Raw genomic sequence first — 23,107 nt, forward strand, 5'->3', positions numbered from 1 at the left:
GCGCATGTTCCTGTTTCTACGAAAAATCAGTACGTACCTTCAACGAGTAATGTAGTTGACTAGAGTTTAATATGATATTATGAACACACCACGTTTTTTTCTTTAAAAAAATTGACGTGTTTTAATATTCTATGGGATAAGCCCATTGCAATTTTTCACAGTGATGGTCGTGAACGAATCATCTATAGCTTCAGGGCACTTTCGGAAAACACTCGTTGCAATTTTTCTATTTGCTTTTAGTTGCTCTACGTTTCTAAGTGTTTATAGTTTCACATTAAATAAAAGTTCGCTAATTCTATTATTAAATATCAACTTGGTGATGGGTCCCGGAGCTTGATTTGTCAAGCTTTAAAAGGACTTATACCGCAAGAGAATTTGATCAAGGAAAATCTTTTCACTGAGCTTTAGCTCGAAGTCTCAAACCTCACTGTGTTTCTGCATCTTTTTATTACTAATTTCTGAGTTTATTGTTGCCCTTGGAGGTCTAATATAGGACCCTTTTGGGGTGGCTAAACTTTCTGAATTGTTGTTAATCTCGTGTAAGTGTATCACAACTTTGTTCCATAGGTGAAGAGTATAGAAGACACTGATGATGTCTGATATGATGAGGCATGAGAATGGCCTGCAAGATGAAGAGCTTAAACATGATGAGAGGACAGAACAAGAGAGCAGCACAAAGGTGGAAAAGAGAGAAAAGAGACAACAAAAAGAAAAGGTTGAAACAGTTCCTTATCATAAGCTGTTCTTATTTGCTGACTCCACTGACATCATTTTGATGGTTGTTGGCACCATTGGGGCCATTGGAAATGGTCTTGGGATGCCTCTCATGACATTGCTGTTCGGGGAACTGATTGATAGCTTTGGCAATAACCAATTTGGCTCCGACGTTGTCAAACAAGTTTCCAAGGTATAATAATAATCAGAGAATTAAGTAGTGTGATGTACATTGTACAACACTTCTTACTATTTTAAATGAGCTTAGTAAAGGTAAATAAACTTGGCTTTGTTTCATGAAATTTATGAGAAGTAAAAGAGTCCCGAAATAACATCAATTATTGCAATTTAAAGACATACATATGAAATAACTTTATTGTTCAGATGTCATGACTTGGTGGTTACTTGTCAAAATTGCAGGTCTGTCTGAAATTTGTATACTTAGGAATAGGCACCGGTTTAGCTGCTTTCCTCCGTAAGTATATTCTGCAATTAAGATAATTTCAGCTTTTCGTTACATAAATATCTTGCAAGAATTTTTTTGACACACGAAATAGACATTGATCTGGAAAAACAATTTTCACTTTTCAGAAGTGACTTGCTGGACGGTCACAGGAGAAAGACAGGCTGCAAGAATAAGGGGCTTGTATTTGAAAACTATACTAAGACAGGATATTGCTTTCTTTGATAAGGAAACTAACACCGGAGAAGTGATAGGGAGGATGTCAGGTGACACTCTTCTCATACAAGATGCCATGGGTGAGAAGGTACTAGTACTACTACTATATGTGGCCACAATTGCACTAAATATTTTATTACAAATTTTGTTGTTACAGTGTCCATTTACTCAACTCTTTCTTGCTTAAATAGGTTGGGAGATTTCTGCAGCTAGTAGCAACATTCTTTGGGGGCTTTGTGATAGCATTTATCAAAGGATGGCTTCTAACTGTTGTCATGTTATCCGTTGTTCCACTTGTTGCTGCTGCAGGGGCTACTATGGCCTTTATCATAGGAATGATGGCAACTCGAGGTCAAAGCGCATATGCAAAAGCTTCACATGTAGTTGAAGAGACAATAGGTTCAATAAGAACTGTACGTAGTTAAGTCTCAAGTTTTTCTATGAAATTCTGTAACTTGTCAGTATGTATGTCATGATGCTTCTCCCTGGCAGTGCTATGATATTTTCTTTCATTGTGTATTTTTCCAGGTTGCATCCTTTACGGGAGAAAAGCAAGCAGTGTCTAGTTACAAGAAATTTCTTGCAGATGCTTATCAATCAGGAGTTCATGAAGGTTTCGTTGGTGGAATGGGTCTTGGCGTAGTTATGTTAGTTATGTTCTGTGGATATGCTTTGTCTGTATGGTTTGGTGCAAAGATGATAATGGAAAAAGGATATAGTGCGGGTGCAGTGGTCAATGTGTTTGTTGCTGTGTTAAATGCTTCCATGTAAGTAGATTCAAGTTTATATATTATATCAGCTAATGAAATAGATTAAAAACAAAACACAACCACACACAGAAAGAGATATAATAAATGAATAATACTTCAACTCATACGGCTATATCTGTATTAGGTCTCTTGGCCAGGCATCTCCTTCCATTAGTGCTTTTGCTGCAGGTCAAGCAGCAGCTTATAAAATGTTTCAGACAATTGAGAGAAAGCCAGAGATAGATGCTTATGACCCAAACGGAAAAATATTAGAGGATATTCACGGTGAAATTCATTTAAGGGATGTTTATTTCAGTTATCCAGCCAGACCTGAGGAGTTGATATTCAATGGATTCTCTCTTCATATACCTAGTGGCACTACTGCAGCTTTAGTAGGACAAAGTGGAAGTGGGAAGTCAACAGTTATCAGTTTAATTGAAAGATTCTATGATCCACAGGCAGGTGAAGTTCTTATTGATGGAACTAATGTAAAAGAGTTTCAGCTAAGATGGATCAGAGGAAAAATTGGCCTTGTCAGCCAGGAGCCAGTGTTGTTTGCATCTAGCATTAAGGATAATATTGCTTATGGAAAAGAGGGAGCGATGGTTGAAGAGATAAGAGCTGCAGCAGAACTTGCAAATGCTGCTAAATTCATTGACAAACTGCCACAGGTTCTGGTGTCTAGTCATTTTCTACTATTTCAAAGTTATTTTTTATCTGTGATCTTGCAACTTGATAAGTAACCTCAACCTTTTAACCTTCTGCATTCAGGGATTGGACACAATGGTTGGTGAGCATGGAACTCAACTATCAGGTGGACAGAAGCAGCGCATTGCCATTGCAAGAGCAATACTGAAAGATCCAAGAATTCTACTTCTAGATGAAGCAACAAGTGCACTTGATGCAGAGTCAGAAAGAATAGTACAAGAAGCTCTAGACAGGATCATGGTCAACAGAACTACTGTTATTGTTGCACATCGTCTGAGCACAGTGAGAAATGCCGATATGATCGCGGTAATTCATAGAGGGAAAATGGTTGAGAAAGGTACGAAACACGTATAGCCAAGTCTTGGGTTCTTTCATTGAGATGTCAACCGTTGATCATAATATGTGTATTTTACACTTTCTCATGCTAAAATCATTGACCCCAACTTTCTGTCTTTCTGAAACTCTATTTTTTAATATATTTTATTATCACCATGAAACAATTTAGTAACTACTTGAGGGAAGCTTAACTATAATTATATAAGAAAAATAAGGCATCCTTTGTTATCAAGACGGATCCTAGAACATAACCAGGCTGCAGATAGAGACTGGAATTCAAAGTTATCACACTTTTTGTTTCTATATATCTCACTATAACTTGTGTTTATTAATCAGGAACACACGTAGAATTAACCAAGGATCCTGAGGGTGCTTACTCTCAACTTATACATCTGCAAGAGGGAAACAAGGAATCAGAAGAAACAAGAGACAATCAAAACAAGAGGGAACTTTCCTCAGAATCCTTTACAAAGTTGAGTCAAAGGCAGTCACTTCGAAGATCAGGATCATCTATGGGGAACAGTAGCCGCCACTCTTTTTCAGTTTCATTTGGTTTACCTATAGGAGTTAACATCCCTGATCCTGAACTTGAATACTCACAGCCTCAAGAAAAATCACCAGAAGTTCCACTCCGGCGCCTTGCTTCCCTCAACAAGCCAGAGATTCCGGTGCTTCTGATTGGATGTGTAGCTGCCATAGCAAATGGTACCATATTTCCAATATTTGGCGTGCTGCTCTCCAGTGTTATCAAAACATTTTTTAAACCATTTCCTGAGATGAAAAAGGATTCCAAGTTTTGGGCACTCATGTTTGTGACCCTTGGATTTGGATCTTTACTGGCAATTCCAGCCCGAAGTTACTTTTTCGCTATGGCTGGCAGTAAGTTAATCCGACGTATCAGGCTCATTTGTTTTGAGAAGGTGATCAACATGGAGGTTGGTTGGTTTGATGAGCCTGAACACTCGAGTGGTGCAATTGGTGCAAGGCTCTCAGCAGATGCTGCATCCGTGCGTGCCCTTGTTGGTGATGCTTTAGGTCTATTGGTTCAAAACATAGCAACAGCATTGGCAGGTTTGATTATTGCTTTCGTTGCGAGCTGGCAATTGGCATTTATTCTTCTTGTCTTGGTTCCCCTCATTGGAATAAATGGTTACATTCAAATGAAATTCATGAAGGGATCCAATGCAGATGCAAAGGTGAGCTTTTTCTTCATAGCTATACAATGCTACTTAGGTAACTGCATTATTTAGATTTTGCAACAGATTCTGAGTATTGTGATATAAATTGATGCAGATGATGTATGAGGAAGCAAGCCAAGTTGCTAATGATGCAGTTGGAAGCATAAGAACAGTAGCTTCTTTCTGTGCTGAGGAGAAAGTTATGGAACTATACAGGAAGAAATGCGAAGGTCCCATGCAAGCGGGGATACGACAAGGCTTGATAAGTGGAACAGGATTTGGAGTTTCATTTTTCTTGCTCTTCAGTGTCTATGCAACCAATTTCTATGCTGGAGCCAGATTTGTGGAAGCTGGCAAGGCATCATTCACAGATGTTTTTAGGGTACTAATAACTCTTTCATACTAGTCCAACATTAGTTCTCAACTTGTGTTTAAAGTGAGGAAGCATTACATTTTCTTCTAAAATGTTCTGCAGGTTTTCTTTGCTTTAACTATGGCATCTATTGGAATTTCCCAATCAAGCTCCCTTGCTCCTGATTCTAACAAAGCCAAGATAGCCACTGCTTCCATATTCAGTATAATTGATGGGAAATCGAAGATAGATCCAAGTGATGAGTTTGGTGACACGGTGGATAGTGTAAAAGGAGAAATACAGATTCGACATGTAAGTTTTAAGTATCCATCTAGACCAGATATACAAATTTTTCGAGACTTAAGCTTGACTATCCATTCAGGCAAGGTAAAGCTAAAAGGTTTTATTTATTTGTTGTCATTTTAAACTCAATTTTGCCTCACCAAGCATTTGAAGATGCATACTGCAGTTAATGGTTCCAACTTCCAATCATATTTTGATGTTCCAGACGGTGGCCCTTGTTGGTGAAAGTGGGAGTGGGAAATCCACAGTGATTGCCTTGTTACAGAGATTTTATGATCCTGATTCTGGTCAAATTACACTTGATGGGATAGAAATTCAGAATTTAAAACTCAAGTGGTTGAGGCAGCAGATGGGACTTGTAAGCCAAGAGCCAGTCTTGTTCAATGCCACCATTCGTGCCAATATTGCATATGGAAAGAAAGGTAATGAAACTGAAGCAGAAATCATAACTGCAGCAAAACTAGCCAATGCACATGGGTTTATTTGTGGTTTACAACAGGTAAAAACTAATACCAGTCAACCACTGCTATGCATTTTTTCAGCCGCATTATGTATTTGCGATAGTTTCATTTCAAGTACTGTCTTCTTCAGTGAACTGTTCACATAGACACATGTGAATAACATTTAACAAGTTTTGTCTTTTTCCTATTATAGGGTTATGATACAGTAGTGGGAGAAAGGGGAATCCAACTATCTGGTGGGCAGAAACAAAGGGTGGCCATTGCACGTGCAATAATTAAAAGTCCAAAGATATTGCTACTGGATGAGGCCACAAGTGCACTAGATGCTGAGTCAGAGAGAGTTGTTCAAGATGCCTTAGACAAAGTGATGGTGAGCAGGACCACTGTGGTTGTGGCTCATCGTTTATCTACAATAAAAAATGCAGATGTGATTGCAGTGGTAAAAAATGGAGTAATAGTCGAGAAAGGGAGGCATGAGACACTCATTAACATCAAGGATGGATTTTATGCTTCATTGGTCCAACTTCATACAAGTGCTACAACAGCATGATAATTCTCAAAAAGAAAAAAAAAATACAACAGCATTATAGTATCTCAGTGTATTTCTTTTCTTTTTTTTCCAGGAAAAGTTTTCCACTCTACTCTTGTGAAGTTCAATAAAAGGGAAATACTTCATCCTTGCTCCCATTTTCATAGAAGAAAATCATTCCTCTTTCTTTCTTAGTTGTGTAAATGAGCAAGAATCAATAGATGACCAAGGAGTGAAAACGACAAAATTGTACATAAACATAACATCTTGTGGGAGGTAATGCATGAAAAAGAAGTGTATTATCAATGTGGTAACTGGCCTACCAAATGTGTTTAAATTGCTTGATTATTAAATTTTAATTAACTATTTTTCAAATACAAAATTTGTCTAAGGTCTGAAAAATTCTAGACACAGTCCTGGAATAGAAACTGTTTCACCAGGAAAAAAATTAAAGAGAGAATAGAAACTGAAAATAACAAGATTAGCCTAATGACAAGTAACTGGTTTTTAAAAGCTTTCTTCGTTTTAGATTCTGAAGCTTCTTCCAAAATCAAGTTTGGACTGTATGAATCATTTTTAAGTACGTATCACGAGTATGCTTGACAGGTGAAATTTATTATATAAGCTTTTGTGGCAAACAAGCTTATTTCACATGTTTATAATTTATAACCTACTTTGGTTACTTGGTTAGTTTATAGCCTACATGACAGTTAAATAAATTCGGGCAGTTATGTTCGTATCTTAATTTAGCTTAACTCAAAACTATTTGACCCGTGAGTGAGTTAGCCTATAATGGGGTTTACCATCGGCAACCTTATGGGGCATTCCCAATCCTAGGATGGGAGATTTTAGATATGTCAATCTGGACGGAGAAGTCTGATCTCTTGAATTTCATGACTAAAAATAATTTCGAGTATATTTTTACTTAGGTTAAATTACTTATTTGATTTTTATAGTTTCATGACTTTTATTTTTTTAGTCTTATAGTTTGAAAGTGATCTTTTTAATCTTATAGTTTACATTTTAATTATAGGGATTAAAAAAACACTTTTAAACTATATGGATTAAAAAAGAATTAAAATGTAAATTATAGAAACTAAAAAGAGCACTTTCAAACTATAGGAACTAAAAGATAAAAATCATGAAATTATAGGAACTAAATGACTAATTTAATCTTCTTTATATAAGAACTTGTTAGGTTCTACTTTTACATTAGGCATAATTTATTTTTATTTTTTACGGTAAGGCATAACGTTGTTTTTCTTTTGTTCTTTGCCTTCAACTATAATTTTGTATATTACCCTAAAAAAAAACAATTTCGTATATCTGCTGCAGTTAAATATCATCGTTTCATTAAGTTTTGGATCTATCTACATTTTACCGCGTCCTTTCTGCAATCACAAATAAAATCCTTTTGAAATTGTTTCTTTCGACATATTTGCTACCCAGATGAATGCCTTTGCTTCGCTAAGATATGAAGGCACTTTCTATTTTATTCCATAGGTTTAGAAACATCCTACCCCCCCCCCCCCCCCCCCCCCCCCTCTCTTTTCTTCTTTATTATTAAAATACTCGATAAAAAAATATTCATTTCATTTTTTATTTAAGATAATTAATATTAAAAATACTATTATAATAAATTTCAAATTGTTTTATTTGTATTATCTATTGTATGGTAACTTTCGCATTTCACTTGTATTATACCTTAATGGCTTAATGTGTATATCAAACACACTCTTATAAGTTACTAATATTGAATGTTAGACAATACTGCAATAGACAAGAGTAACAATCATCCTAAGTTTTTTCCTAAATTTAACTCATTATGAATCAGGATAAACCATTATTTCTTCTCTTCTCTCATTTGCAAACTCTTTAGACGAATCTCACATGTGTGGAGATTCATTCTATTAGAATGTTTAATTTTCTAAGAAAAGTCCACGGGTTTTAAGCTTTTATGAATGTATAAGGCTATAATTTTTTATTTCAAAAGATATAATTTATACTATATTCTAATGATTGTTCAATTTTCCATGCCACGAAAAAAGGAACGCAGCAGATAAGTAATTCAGAGGTGATTACAATACCTTATGGCTTTTGGTGCTACCTAGACGTGGTGGTTACCGCCGTCCTGAATATATGCATGAGGGATATAAAAAGGAAAATAAAGGCCACATGCAAAAAATTAAAAAAAATCACGAAACCTCTTATATATATATATATATATATATATATATATATATATAAAATTACAAGTCATCGTCACTTTCGTCACTGTACGAAACAAGGCCAGTTAGGGCAACTTGGGACTTATCAGCTTCGCCATTCAATGCCTGTACTGGCTCCAAAGACTTACTCCTATCATTCACAGGAGTGTTTCCTGCTTTTGAAATTTCCTCAGCATTTCCTTGATTCACCTTGGTTTTTTTAGCTTGAGGCTTGACTTTTATAATCAAGCCTAATGGGCGAGAGGCTGGATTCTTCTTTCCAGCAGACTTTTGTTCCTGCACGAGAAAAACAGGGTGGTGAAAAAAGCATGAATTAGCAATAGCTGCAACACCCATGATGTCTTATTTAAAACTACATGCATTGTTAACACCCCTTCAAAGATTGCCAAATGAAGGATTACATATTATGGCTTCTGAAGATTTCAGATGATCCAAAACAGTAAAAGTAAAAAAATAAGAGTAAATTATAGTTATACCTGTTTTTCTCAACTTGTATTCGACACTCTTCTTTTTTTTACATTACTTTTACCCCATTCTTTTAACGTCAATTGAAATATACGAGCAGAGAAAATTATCCTAACATCTTTGTTAAACACTCAATAACAAATTAAGAAAGACAATAACAGTTTTTACTTTGATATTTGACTCATACTTCATTTTTGTTAAAATGTAAGAAGATGCAGCTTTTGATTGAGTCATTGAGACATTATATCAAACACCTAGTCATCAAAAATAAATATTTCAAAGAAAGCACTTAAAAACACAAATGCAGAAGCAAAACACTAAAATTTGAAGCAAATGAGCATATTCAATCAATAAGCATTATTGGGAACATGTTCAACAAAAACACAACAAACAAACGTTGGATTCACGTCCAACAAAAAGTTTTTTGAACTAAAAAAAAAAAGAAAGGGTATTAATACATGCGTACCAATAAGGTGGATTCACGTCCAACAAAAAGTTGGGTTAACATCCAATTAAAGAAAAAAGAAAAATAACGAAGAATGTTAAAATATTTTCAAGTTGAAAATGATGTCATGCCTTTATAAAGTTAAGAGGAAGAAGATGAACTATTTTAGATATAAATTTTCATTAAAAATCATGTGACTAGCATGTACTTATTTTTGTTAAATTATTAAATGATGTTTAGGAAAGAGGGGATGTGGGTATAATGTGAACTAAAGAATTAAGGGATTTTCTGTAGGGTAAAAAAAGAAGGATGTCGAATGCAATTTGAAAAAAACACGGGAAATGCGAGTATAATTTACTCAAAAAATAAACAAAGTCCTACTATAATTGTGTAGTTTTAGTCCACTGACAACTTTTTGAGCAAATACAACCGATCATATTTTTTTAATTGTTACAATTAAGTCCCTCCATCAATATCATTTTCTTTCTTTTTAAAACACTCATTAGTTTTTTTACACAAATGTTTCAGAAGTTGAATTAATTAAATTAAACTTTCGCTCAAAACTCATCAACCAAAATTCAGTTGGAAAAATAAAAGATCCTAAACTTACCTCCTCTTCAAACCCCAATCACACATTTTACTAATTTTTTTTTTAATTTTATCAAATTTCCAATAAATTTCTAACTATTAAGATTATTTCATATTATCCATTATAAGAAAGTTGAGGAGAATTAAATTTATTTAATTTTAAAAATAGAGGGGCTTGATTTGCTCACACAAATAAAAACTTAAGAAACCAAAATTGTACAAAGTCTAAATTAGAGGGACCACAAGTGAAATTAAACAAATAAGTAATATCATTGAGCAGTCTAGGGAGGATAAGAGGTTCTAATCTAGTTATATGAGCTATTATTTTTGAAAACCACCAAAAATAATAGCTCATATAAACTTTAAATTTCAGAAAACAGAACTACAGGAAGGACAATAAATATAGACACATGTTGGTATGAATGTCAAATAGATGACAGAGGCCATCCCCTTCTGAGTAGCCTACCATTCAAAGATCTGATTCATCATAAATAGACCCATTGGCCTATCATGTAAAGATCTTATTGTAGGAATCAAGAAATCAGCTGCAACATTATTGTGTGGAAATGTAAACATTATTAAGTCAAACCCTTGAAAAAATGGTAGCAACACATAAAAGTCACCAACCAACCTGGACGACAGGTAAAGGGGGGTTTTCCTTAACTTCATGCACGACATTGGACTGTGCTTCCACCGCTGCCTGAAATCAACATACAAGATCAATATAGTTAGAAAATTCGTTGACCAAATAATGGACACATAATGATAAATACACTTCAGCAGTGGCGAGTCCAACATACTCCAAGTGAAAATCAATTAAAAAGTACAAGGAACTTGCATTTTTTATTTAAATAAAACAATTTTCTCATACAGTAACTGTTATGACTTAACTTGAAAGCTTTGGATTTGTAGGGCTTCCTCATCTGCCACTTGTCGTTCATATTCCCTTCTTGTCTGAAAGGTGGATAAAAATAATACTAGAAAGAAGAGCAAGCACTTGAATAAACTTCGCATCAACAATTTGTTCAAGCATTTATTTTGTTCTCTATAATGTTAAATGTCAACTAATTGTTTCCAAATGATCTAAAATAGCTGTCTTGCCAGTAGTCCGTACAACCATTGAAGCAAAGGACACATCTAAAATCCTATGCTTTACACTTTCAGGATCCATCTATGAAAATTTCATGAAACAAGATGTTGTCAAAAGAGAACCAGAACTCACTGTTTCATAATTATCAAGAAACTCGGTCTCATCTTCATCTAAAGCTTTAGGTGGTCCTGTGAATGTGATAATTAGAGGGGTCAAAATTCAATGCAGAATAACAACAAAAGACAACCATGTAGAAAAGTGTGAGGAAAATAGCTGTCTGAACGTCAGTCAAACAACTAGCACAAACTATGCCTATCTCAAAAGGGCAAACACCAAGTAAACATGAAAGAATTAACAGGTTAAACCTTACAAGCTGCCTTGGCAGTTGCCATTGCCAAACACTATCACATTCAATTACTGTAAAACAAAAAAACTAAAAAAACAAGAAGTTTCACTGTACTCCTAAGTACTAAGGTGAAGGCAAAATGATGGTTGAATACTCACTGTGCTTGAATCTTTCATTAAATTCCGCATCTTTTTTGTCCTTATTCTCCTTTAGAATCTGCACTCGAAAGCTTCTTCAGTAAGTAATTCCCTTAAAATCAATTCGTGAGGATTACAATGCAAATTTTGCGATACAAGAAAATGAGAAAACAAACCTCGTAGAGAGGTCTATCCCTCTGGGCAGTGCCGTCTTCAACACGTTCACCTCTTGTTTTTTTAGCTTCTACCAACTACTCCAACAATAAATAAAACAATCACGCAAAGAAAAAAAAAACAATGAAATGGTAACGAAACCCTAATTTATTATGCACAATTGGGTGGATTCGAGAATGAAGTGCGAGTTTGAGACTGAGAGAGTTAGTTAGTTTACTTGGTCTTCGGAGACGAAGTTCATAATCCTGATAGGACGATCCGAATCTTCATCCATGGCTTCAAGTTTTGCGAAACTTCAATTCCGAAAAGAGAAAGTAGCAGAACAAGGATGGTGAAGAAGCTTTTTTTAACTATAAGTTATAAAAACTAAAAATAAATTAATAATCATAATATTATTTTTATAAAATTATTATTTATTTCATCTATTTATTATTTTTTTATTTATATAAAATAATACGATAATTATAATAATACGAAAGAATAAAAACTATTCCACTAAGGAAACGTTTGTTATAAGTTTTGAAAGAACAAAAAATATATATTTGTCAACATTTCTATTTACACGAAGAGAGGTGAAAAAATGATATTTTCATCGAATCTGAAATTTATTGTATGATAAACATGAAACTTCCTTTTTTGTTTATATTCATTTAAATTATTTCTAAAAGTATTAAAATATAATCAAACATAATTCTTTTAAAATATCCAAAAATGGTATTCTTATTTTATATTCTTGAAATAGAATTATTGGGAATATAAAAAAAATTATGAAAAAAAAACACTCTCTAGGATACTCCATGATAAAAAAAATATGTTTTATTGATTTTATAAAACGACGAATAATTTGAAAATTTTCTTTCTTTTAAAATACTAATATCATATAAAATGGAAGGAAGGCAGTATTTATTAAATTTAATGCATGTAATAAGTATAATACATTATTAAATGAAAGGAATTTATTACATAATTTAATGTATTCATTGCACATACTATATAATTAATTTTTGTAATATAATTAAATATTATATTTATGACATATAATATATTCAATAAATTTTATACATGTAATAAGTATAATATATTATTAAATGAAAAGCATTTATTACATAATTTAATATATTCATTGCACATAATATATATTTAAATATAATAATACTATTAAATATTATATATGTGAAATATAATATGTTTATTAAACTTAAAGCATGTAATAAATATAATATATTATTAATTGAAAGGTATTTAATACATAATTTAATATATTCATTTCAAATAGTATATAGTTAAATTTATTAATAATATTAAACATTATATTTATGAAATATAATGAATTTATTAAATTTAATACGTGTAGTAATATAATATATTATTGTACGAAAAGTGTTTATTAAATAATTTAGTACCTATATACAATAATACATATTTAAAAAAATACTTTTATTTTCATAAAAACATATCTTAAAATACTCCAAATTTATTATATATTTGAAAAATACTTACATTTAAATACTATTGTTCATATTATAATAATTGTCTTAAAAAATATTTTAACAATATTTTTTGTTTGACTGATAATGTGAAATTTGTATACTTACCATGCATAAACACTAATTTCAAATTAAAAATTATGATGTGAGTATTAAATTTTGAATCTCTTTTGAGGGTAATTCAAAATGTAGATGCTAAACATAGGGAAAAAAAGTAATATTCTTTCTTTTAATACTTATTCAATTGTGAAAAAAATCCCTTCAAATAAAAATTTTAATAAGGAAAATAATGAATACCTTTTATATTTTAATATATTAAATTTATTAATTTTTATTCAACAAAATTCCTATTAAAGTGTCAATTAAAAATAAAATAAAATCAACATGTTTGAAAAAGATGCATTACAGATCCAAAATTAACAATTTCGTTGACTAATAATGTATTATTTTTACACTTACCATACATAAACACTAATTTTAAATATTATTTTGAAGAAAAAAAAAACATTGGAGTTGATTGTGATGGTCCCCACACAATGCGTGGAACAAAAAATAATACTTAATCATGCATCAAACGACACTAAATATTACGCATTGTTGGTCATATGACAACTTAGTTCTAAAGAACAGTATTCTTGTTTTCTTAGTCGTGTTCTTTTTCTTTATCATTTCTACCATTTAATCTTCTCGTCTTGTTCTCCTTTGAACAATCGTTGGGTACATCCATGGTGAACAAAACTAGTAACTCTACCTCCAAACACCAAGTTTGTATCTTTTTATTTACTCCTTTAGTCTCTTGCTATCTTCATTTTCTTTCTTTTAGATGTTTTATTTTGTTCTATGCTTCTTTTTTTTAAAATTTTCTCGTTTCATTTCTTTGGAACCGTATCACGATGATAGTTCAAAATTAAACTTAAATGATATTGTATCATCTTGTATTTAATTGGATACTAAATTCTAAAACTAAACAACTTTGTTCATATGTGTGTGCGCTAATAATACAAATGACATTTGAGTTCAGAAATTTTGTTGTGTTTGGTTGTTGATAATTTCATAATAAACAATACATAGTTACTCTGCTTCAAGCAAGGATTAAACTTTGCATTTGTTACCTATTTTTAGCGCAACCAGACATGATATCACAGAGAAAGATGTTATCTTATTTTATTTTTATGTAAAAATATATGGATTTTTGGAACAATATGCATAAGGTTTTATTGTATGATATAATATTGACAGAAACAACATGGAGAAGCAGAAAAAGATACTGTTGGAAGAACCTTGAAGATCAAGATTAAACAGTTGACAGATCAAATCAATGTCAAGAGAGGAAAATCGGTTAAAGTAAGGCCTTGTTTCTTTGATATTTTCAAAAATATATTTTTTAAAAATTTATTTGTGAGCATACTTAAAAGTATTTATCTCTCGAGAACATTTATATTTTCTAAAAGTTTGTCTTTGGAACACCTAAATAATACACTCTCAACAAATATGAAAAATATGATAAAAACACTTCTCAATTGTTTTTCATTTTTAAAACACTTATTTTAAAAAAATATTTTTAAATTTAAAAGACTTAATTTGGTTATTGAGGAGTGTGAATTTGTTTCACAAAACAATTTTAAAAAAGTAAAAAGAGAATAAACATGTCTTCCGTTTACAATTAGGTGGCTTAATTCTTGAAACTGATTCTTTGTTTTTTTTATCATTTGCATTGTTAAATTGATTTTGTGAAATTATGGCATTGGTTCTTCTTAATTTTTCTATGGGAAATTAGTCAATGCCCAAAATTGAAAACAAATAGTGAAAAATAAAACATGTTGCATTTTGCTTACAGCCCAATGTGAGGTTGAGAAAATTGACAAATCTAAAACCATATCAAAGTGGGGTAATTTTATCCCATTTATAATATTTAAATATCTAACTTTTAATAAATAATGATTTTTAAAAAAATATTTACTTTTTTACATATAAAACTAAAATTATATTATAATGATAATGATAATTAAAAGTCCTCAAATTATATAATAATGACACCCACCATGACATATATAATATGTTTAGTGCATGAAAGTTACATTTATTGTAAAAAATGCCATTATTAATTCTCACTAACCCTTGTTAATAGCATATAAGAAACACATAAAACGACTAATATGGAATACAAGTCACTCAATCTATTTGATTCAGTAAAAAAAAATATCATTGTCCAAGTTAATTAGATCAACCAGTTATAAGCACACATATTGTATTGACCACATACATTCACATATAAAGCCTGAGGGGGGAGGAAACAAAATTCATTCTTTATTGTGAAAGACTTTTTTTTGTACACATTGTTAGTTAGCTTGCAATTAATTTCAATAGTGTTTTCACAGGAAAAAGTTGAAAGACATTGGAATAATCTCAAGTCTTTGTTTTCAATGGTCGAGTTAGAAATATCAAGGAGGGAGTCTTTGCAGACTAAGGAAAAAGTCAATATGCTTTCTTCAAGAATTGGCAAGCCTTTATCTAAGTTTAATGGTTTCCCTAAAGATATGATAGAGAAGGACCGCATCAACAATGCGGACTTATCATTGACAAAAACCATTAGGATTCCAAAAAAGGAAAAAATACCACCATATACATCTTGGGTATATGTGGTCAGGTATGCTTATTTTCAAGTTTCAAAAACTATTTTTTTGTCCAGATAAATGTCTCATATATGTAATGTTTTTTTTGTCATTAAGGAAAATTACTTGTTTCTTGAATTGTATTTTCTTTTTAAATAGAAACTCTCATGTTAAATACTATTGGTAAATCCATGTGCATATTGTGTTTACATGTTTTATGATTTTTTCAATTTTTTTCACTTTGAACAGAAATGAAAGAATGGCCAAAGATCAAACAGTTCTTGGAAAATACCAAATGTATTATGATAAAAATAGAGGTGAAATGATGATATGTAGTGATAGTGAAGAAGAGATGGTAAATCCCAAGGATGTTAAACACGACTTCACTGAGGCTGAAGACCAAATTCTATGGTAAATTAAAATGGATATGTTATACTTGCATGTAGTATGTTTATTTGTTTAGGAAGAAAAATGAAATTACAATAAAAGCTAGAGATCCTATTTGCAAGTTTTGCAAGATAGAAGTCTTAATGATCTTTTTATGGTTTTCCCTTCTTAGGAAATAGGAAATAAGATATTTATCATCATCGCAAATGATATTTAAATTTAATATCAATTTTAAACAAATTGGGTATAATTTTTCTATATTATTCAAATGTTTGAAGCTTATTTATTCTAAAATTATTATCTTAACTCTCAAAAATACTAGGACCACACTTGCGGAATATGGATCTACTGAGGAGATATTTAGTATTGTTAAAGAGATTGTTAAGACAACTGATTCACAAATTCAGGTAATTTAAAATAATTTATGGAAATTATTATATTCTTGAACAACTATTTTTATGTATGAGATATGTTTTTCCATCAAAATATGCAGGAGAGGTATGAAATACTCAACAAAAAAAATATGAGGAGTCCAAGTCAGAATTTTGAAGATTGTCATTGTAGAGGATGTCAAAATCATCTTGGGATATGTTTGGAAGAAAACTTGAATGTTATTTTAGAACCTTTTGATAATTTTTTTTGTCGCCGATGTTTGGTACATACTAAAACATTATCCTTTTAGCATTCTTGCTATTGCCTTGATGTTGAATATCATATTTAATATTTTATGTCTATTTATGTTTTTATATTTTCCTCAAACAGATCTTTGATTGTTCTGTGCATGGCATTTATCAACCTTTAATATATCATGTAAGTAATAGTTATATGTGTTCTTTTCAATTTAAGCTATGTTCTCAACTCCTCAATAAGTCAAATTGATGATTTACTTCACAGAGTGAAAAACAATCAATTTGGTCTGAACTTGAAGGTGACAAGAAACCATGCAGCAAGCAGTGTTACATTATGGTATTCTTCTTTTCTTAAATTTATCTAAAATTTTAAGTATTTTATGTATTTTCATGTTAAGCCAGGGAAGAAATAGAATTTTTACTTGTTCTCATTTTTTTTCTATTGGTATTTTATTTGAAACATTTGTATTGTCCTATAGGGTTTAGTATGTTATGAAAAATGATAGTACCTTCGTCATTAATGTTTTGTTAACTTGTGTTGCCATAAATTATTCAATAATAAATGTTTTTCATCTTATTTAAGATGACTATATTATTGGACACATATACAAAAGCTACACTTCATCTATGTTTATTATATTGTTGAATTGGTCTCCATTTCATTTTCTTGCAGTTAAAAGATGTTAATATTTTGTCAAAAAATACATCTCAAAGGTATTTTCGAGATAAAATAATTACACCAATGGAAGAGGACCCGACATTACCTCATGACGAGCCTCAAGATTCTTCTAAAAGGTTGAGAACCCCAAATGATATAATCACTGAAATTGACCTTCGTTGCATGGAACTCAATTTGGATGCTAATGATGAAGAAAACCACACAACATATGGTGCATCTTTGAAAAGTCTTAACGAACATTCTTCAGGGAAATCAACAGTTTTTTATAACTATAGCCACGATGAGCAAGGCAAAGGAGTTATGGATGGAGAAAAAGATCTCACAAATGAGATAGAATTTAACCAATTGTCCATTTCAAGGGAAGTGCAAGCTTATGAGATGACAAATGAGTCAAATTGGAGACCTCTAGAGAGAGATTTGTATTTGAAGGGGGTAGAAATGTTTGGAAAAAATAGGTAAGGAGCTTCTACCACTTAAAAACACTTGGATTATGTTAAGTAATTAGGTTGTTATTATTTATATTACAAACATTTTAGTGTTTTGATAAAAAAAAAATAGTGATTATAAAGAGAGAAGTAAATAATGAGAATTGAAGATTTCAAACTTACTAAATTAAATTTTTATTTATGATAAATAAATTATATTTTGATACAATGCTGTTTTTAATCACTAATATTTTCTTTAAAACCATTAAATTGTAATTAAAAAATAGAAAGAAAGGATGTAAGATATAGAGGTTAAAAAATCAAATATATTCTTGTTAAACTTTTAAAATTCTTGTAATTGAAACTTGCTAAACTTTCAATTGTGATTTTTTTTTTTTAAAAAAAATCTCATGTGGTGTTACTCACGCTTTGCAGTTGCCTTATAGCCTTTAACTTACTTCATGGTTTGAAGACTTGCATAGAAGTAACTAAATACATGTCTGCTTGTGACGAGACAATAACCCATGGATCCATACCAAGTTCAACCGTGGACAAAAAGGAAAAGATCAATGCAGAGTTCACAGTGAGAATTACAAACATTTATTTTCTTATCTTGTTTATGTTTTCTTTCATTGTCTTGATCATTTTGTTTAGAAAGGTAAGAGGAGTGGTTTGATAATGATGAAAAGTTTTCTTCCACACATACTATACAACATAAATTATGATGCAATTTACTGAAAAAATAAATTTAAATAGAGAATATTAATATTTTATAAAATTTTTTGCTCAATAGTAGGATAAATATCAATTTCAATAGTTGATAAAATTTAAATTCTTATTATTATTGATTAGAGCCTTTTTAAATTTTACATTTTGAGTTTCCCAGTATGGAAGTTTTTTTTTTGTTTTTTGTCAAACATGCATTGTGTTTCACTTTTGAGTTAATGTGCATGTGTATGATCTATGCATAATTGGACTTTTATTAGTTAAGGATTCGTGTATAGTAATTATCTTAATGAACTTTTAAATCAATTAAAGGAAAAATATAATTTTTGAACATTCAATTTTTGGCACTTGAATATAGCTTTCTGATTGTTTGCTATTTAGAAAGCTTCAAACTACGTTGATTTTGAAAGTGAGACAATATTTTGCTATAGGACCAAGAAATGGCTTCAAGATCACGGTCGCAACGAAAAAAGGGCAAACCAAGAAAGTTTAATTATTCTCGAAAATCTGCTGGCCTTCCACCTAGATGGAGAAAAATTGCTTATGGGCAAAATCAATATAATAAGCAATATACTCCTTGTGGGTGTCAGGGAATGTGTGGAAAGGAATGTCCTTGTCTTCTTCATGGAACTTGCTGTGAAAAATATTGTGGGTATGTGAATTCTCATTTAATTATGTGCCTCTAAGTCTTTATTATAATGAGATAGACAATAATTTATGGGATATTTTATATTTCTTATGGCCATTTGTTTATCTATTTGTATTACTTTGTTAACAGTTTTTGTGGGGTATCTAACTTAAAGATTCAAGTATAATGAGGGTGATATGGATATATTGTCAATTATAGTTTTCCTAAATATTGCCAAATCCATGTTGGGAGACAAAAAAATGTATTATCAACATAAACTGTGACAAATTAGTTTTTTTATTTTTATTTGTAACTCCAGGTGTTCAAAGCTTTGCAACAACCGATTTAGAGGATGTCGTTGTGCTAAGAGTCAATGCAGAAGTCGACAATGCCCATGTTTTGCAGCCAACCGCGAATGTGACCCAGATGTTTGTCGAAATTGTTGGGTTAGGTAATGTCATTATTTGTATTTATTTTTTTGTATAGTTGAAATTGATTTTATGTAGCCTATTTTTTTTTCTTATAATACATTTTCTAAATTTTACTTCACCGTGTAAAAAAAGTTATACTTGAGGTAAATGTTTTGGTCCTAATAATTTAGTAGCATATGCTCATCCATATTTGTATATCTTACCCTTTATAATTGTCAATTTAGATCAATGTATTGGTTTAAGAAGATATTCACTTGTTTAAATAATACTCCGTCCGGTCCTATATATTGGTCACATTCTAGAAAGAATATTTGGTCCTATTTATAAGTCACCAACTAACTTATTAATAATGATTTTTGAATTCTGTCCTTTATACTATTCTCAACACTTCATTATTAGGGAAGAGAAATATTGAGATTGAAGGTTACTATTAGTCCATATCCATTGATAGAGATAGTAGAGTAATGAGTGAATATTAATAATGGCATGGAAGAGAGAGAATGTGAGATGATAATTTAGGCTAAACATTTAATTAGTTATTATGAAATTAGTTAGATGTGTAATTATGTTAGGGTATAATTGGAACTTGTTTTATTTTCAGACATATTTAATGGCTTAACTTCCCTTCCTTGATCTTGATGATTTGGTTGGAAGTGACCAATATATAAGACGAGGAAGTATATGCTAAAAACACTATATTTATATTAACCATTGCAGCTTTACGTGAATGAAACTAACAAATATTTTTCAATATTTTAAATATGACTTTTTGTATACAGTTGTGGCGATGGTTCATTAGGGGAGCCACCTCGATGTGGAGATGGAAAATGTGGAAATATGAATCTTCTTCTAGGGCTAAAAGAGAGGGTCAGTAAAAACTCATTTGATTCTTTTTTTTTCATTTTTCATTTATATTTTTTTCTAAAACAATTCCACATCATTCAACATAAATTTCTCACCTAAAATCTATTAAATTCTGAAAAATGATTTCAAAATAATTATTTTAATTGCACCACCTCCCACCAATTGTTTGATTAATCTTGTTTAGTTTCATTATTTTAAAAAGTAAAAATAATTTTTGAAAATAGAAATCAAACACACCCTTATTATTTTGCTCTTTAAATTATGTGTATTTCATTCGTGAACAAATGAGTATCTTACGTTGTTTTCCTTATACTTGTCAGATTCTTTTGGCAAAGTCAGATGTTATAGGATGGGGAGCTTTCGCAAAGGTTGATATGCTTGTAACTATTTATTTTAGATAATGTGATTGTGTATTCTCCTAACGAAATGATAATACATTTCAGAACCCGATTAACAAGAATGTGTGCCTAGGAGAATACACGGGTGAACTGATCACTCCTAAAGAAGCAGAAAAACGTGGAAAATTATATGATCGCATAAACACTTCATTCCTTTTCAACCTTAATGATCGGGTAAGTGTCTCAAATCAATTACATCTTTTTTTAACCCTTATTTTAATGCTTCTCACATGGACTTAAGCATCTAACTTCTAATAACCCTATTTCCATTAGTAAGATTAGCAAAAATTTTATTTGAGTTGAGTCTGTTTGTCCTCAGTTATCATTTGTGCCTATTCCTAGTCATTTTTAGGAAGCCTTTGAGGATTCTAAGTGGAAATATGCTATTGTCAAGATACCTAACGATAAAATAGGATATAAATGGTTTTTTTTTCCAATTAAGTACAAGTTAGATTGAACAATTAAAAGGTACAGGACTATATTGTTTGATAAGAGATATACTTAAATGAATGGAATTGATTACTGAGATGCCTTTATTCTTGTGACCAAAATGAATACTATTAAAGTCATATTATCTCTTATAGTGAGTTTGGGTTGGTGTGAAAAATGTCTTCATGCATTGTGATTTGTTGGGAGATGTGTATATAGATCATCCTCTAAGATTTGCACCAAAAAGAGGTAAAGTATGTAAATTGAATACAACTTTATATGGATTGAATTAGTCGCTGAGAGAATGATTTGGGAGATTTACCCATTCTATGAAGAAGTGTGAGTTTAAGCAAGTCATGGTAGGTCACACCATGTTTTATATAAGGATTGATACTAATATTACCCTTCTTATTATTTTATTGATGATGACTAACGTACTCCTTAGTGTTGAAGTACCATAATTAAAGCACAAACTTATCATTTCTTTACTAAAGTATACATTAGATTTCTCGATTGAAACATACAACTATACTTGTTAACTTATGGATGTTCCCATTAAGATAAATCATGGCGTGAGTGTTTATTTAGACTAAACTCTAATAAATAAATAAAGATATTAAAATGAGATGATCATGTTATCCCTAGTGGTCCATTTTATTAAGTATTGCCCAAGTTGGGCATGTGTTGATGTATGTGCACCACCTTGAAGGGGAGAGTTAATGCGCACAACTTGTAGATGCTACTGTTCCTAATTTGGTTTATTTATGTTTTATGATTTTGTTAGGAATTATTGAATTGGAATCAAAGTATCAATTGTTTGTTTGATTGTAAAGTTGACTTTCCTAGAATAAGCATGTGTACTATGTAAAAATACCCTCTGAGATATATGGAATATATGTCAATTCAACTAGTTTCTAATTTTGCCATCTCTCAATTTGCAAAATTATTAATTATTTTGTTATATTTTTGTTAGCCTAAATCAATTTACATTTCCCCTTATATTTTTTTTCTTGGCAAGTATGTTATACTATTAGTTGAAATTAAGGATTTTAAGTTCTTTTCACGCACATCTCTCATCACCCTACTATATGGTTTTTTCATAGTGGGTTATTGATTCTTGTCGCTTGGGAGACAAGTTAAAATTTGCAAACCATTCATCAAAACCCAACTGCTATGCAAAGGTCAGTCCAAATCTTACCCTTTGATGTGCTGAATTTCATCATGGATTTGTCAAAATTATTAGACTATTGCATCGATTGTATAGGTGATGCTTGTTGGAGGAGAACATCGAGTTGGCATATTTTCCAAGGAAAACATTGAAGCAGGTGAAGAGATTTTCTATGATTATTGGTATGATCTAGATTGTGCTCCACAATGGGCTCTTCCACCTGATGAGGTTTCTAAGAAAGATGAATCGATTGTTTCTCAAGGCAGGGCAAAGAAAAACCAATCTCATTGTTGAGTCTTAGCTAAGGAACTAGGGTTTATGATTGATGATATCTTTTCTCAAAAAATGAAAATTTGACATCCTATGGAGAATAGCCAAAAGCATATGCCATAAGAATGCATTTAGCCTAAAAATTGTGAACCAAAGTATGAGTTTGTTGTCGTTGTTGTAATCATGTTTATTTTTCTATTTACTTAATGCTAATTTTGGAAATTTTCATTAATGTCATTAATCAAATTGTAAGAAATGTACAAAAAAATCATGTTGAAAGAAGAAATGTGTAATTTCAATCTCCTAATGTGAAATATTATAACTTTTTTTTATCGATGAAAGGTTGAGAGCCTTGTGTTAACGATCATAGCCCTACTTTGATTCAATAAGTAATATTGGACTCAAATCAATTCCTTGGGCGGGCTGCTTTACTTGATAGGTTTATAAGGTCAAGAAAACTCAACAGATTGTTAGATGATAATTTGAAGAAAG

At 31.2% G+C, this 23,107-nt stretch overlaps 2 protein-coding genes and 1 pseudogene across 2 annotated transcripts; 2 read left to right on the top strand and 1 right to left on the bottom strand.

Moving 5' to 3' along the window:
* The first annotated feature begins 350 nt into the window (after positions 1-350).
* Positions 351-6,167, top strand: LOC114407474 (annotated as a pseudogene).
* A 1,819-nt stretch (positions 6,168-7,986) lies between these two features.
* On the bottom strand, positions 7,987-11,831 carry LOC114407475 (PSME3-interacting protein-like). Its single transcript, XM_028370579.1, has 7 exons — positions 11,700-11,831; positions 11,485-11,559; positions 11,330-11,387; positions 10,958-11,013; positions 10,627-10,689; positions 10,367-10,435; positions 7,987-8,513 (listed from the first exon to the last, which is right to left on the bottom strand). Exons 1-7 carry the CDS (start codon positions 11,754-11,756, stop codon positions 8,259-8,261), a joined length of 633 nt encoding a protein of 210 aa, XP_028226380.1. The 5' UTR covers positions 11,757-11,831; the 3' UTR covers positions 7,987-8,258.
* A 1,772-nt stretch (positions 11,832-13,603) lies between these two features.
* Positions 13,604-22,878, top strand: LOC114405321 (histone-lysine N-methyltransferase EZA1-like). Its single transcript, XM_028367909.1, has 17 exons — positions 13,604-13,733; positions 14,209-14,313; positions 15,348-15,616; positions 15,831-15,992; positions 16,291-16,375; positions 16,462-16,623; positions 16,731-16,778; positions 16,863-16,934; positions 17,271-17,731; positions 18,137-18,284; positions 18,859-19,079; positions 19,375-19,506; positions 20,266-20,353; positions 20,671-20,718; positions 20,794-20,922; positions 22,281-22,358; positions 22,442-22,878. Exons 1-17 carry the CDS (start codon positions 13,695-13,697, stop codon positions 22,637-22,639), a joined length of 2,445 nt encoding a protein of 814 aa, XP_028223710.1. The 5' UTR covers positions 13,604-13,694; the 3' UTR covers positions 22,640-22,878.
* Positions 22,879-23,107: the final 229 nt, after the last annotated feature.

This window comes from Glycine soja, chromosome 3 (assembly GCF_004193775.1).
Source record: "Glycine soja cultivar W05 chromosome 3, ASM419377v2, whole genome shotgun sequence".
NCBI classification, from domain to species: Eukaryota; Viridiplantae; Streptophyta; class Magnoliopsida; order Fabales; family Fabaceae; genus Glycine; species Glycine soja.

Bases quoted from the DNA above. Each gene is read 5' to 3' on its own strand.
- LOC114407475 (XM_028370579.1), bottom strand. From the start codon at position 11,756: ATGGATGAAGATTCGGATCGTCCTATCAGGATTATGAACTTCGTCTCC. The intron at 11,014-11,329 runs GTGAGTATTCAA...TCACATTCACAG, and splicing joins TAATGAAAGATTCAAGCACA to GACCACCTAAAGCTTTAGAT. The intron at 10,436-10,626 runs GTTAAGTCATAA...TGTTGATTTCAG, and splicing joins TACAAATCCAAAGCTTTCAA to GCAGCGGTGGAAGCACAGTC.
- LOC114405321 (XM_028367909.1), top strand. From the start codon at position 13,695: ATGGTGAACAAAACTAGTAACTCTACCTCCAAACACCAA. The intron at 14,314-15,347 runs GTAAGGCCTTGT...GTGTTTTCACAG, and splicing joins AGAGAGGAAAATCGGTTAAA to GAAAAAGTTGAAAGACATTG. The intron at 16,935-17,270 runs GTATTCTTCTTT...ATTTTCTTGCAG, and splicing joins GCAAGCAGTGTTACATTATG to TTAAAAGATGTTAATATTTT.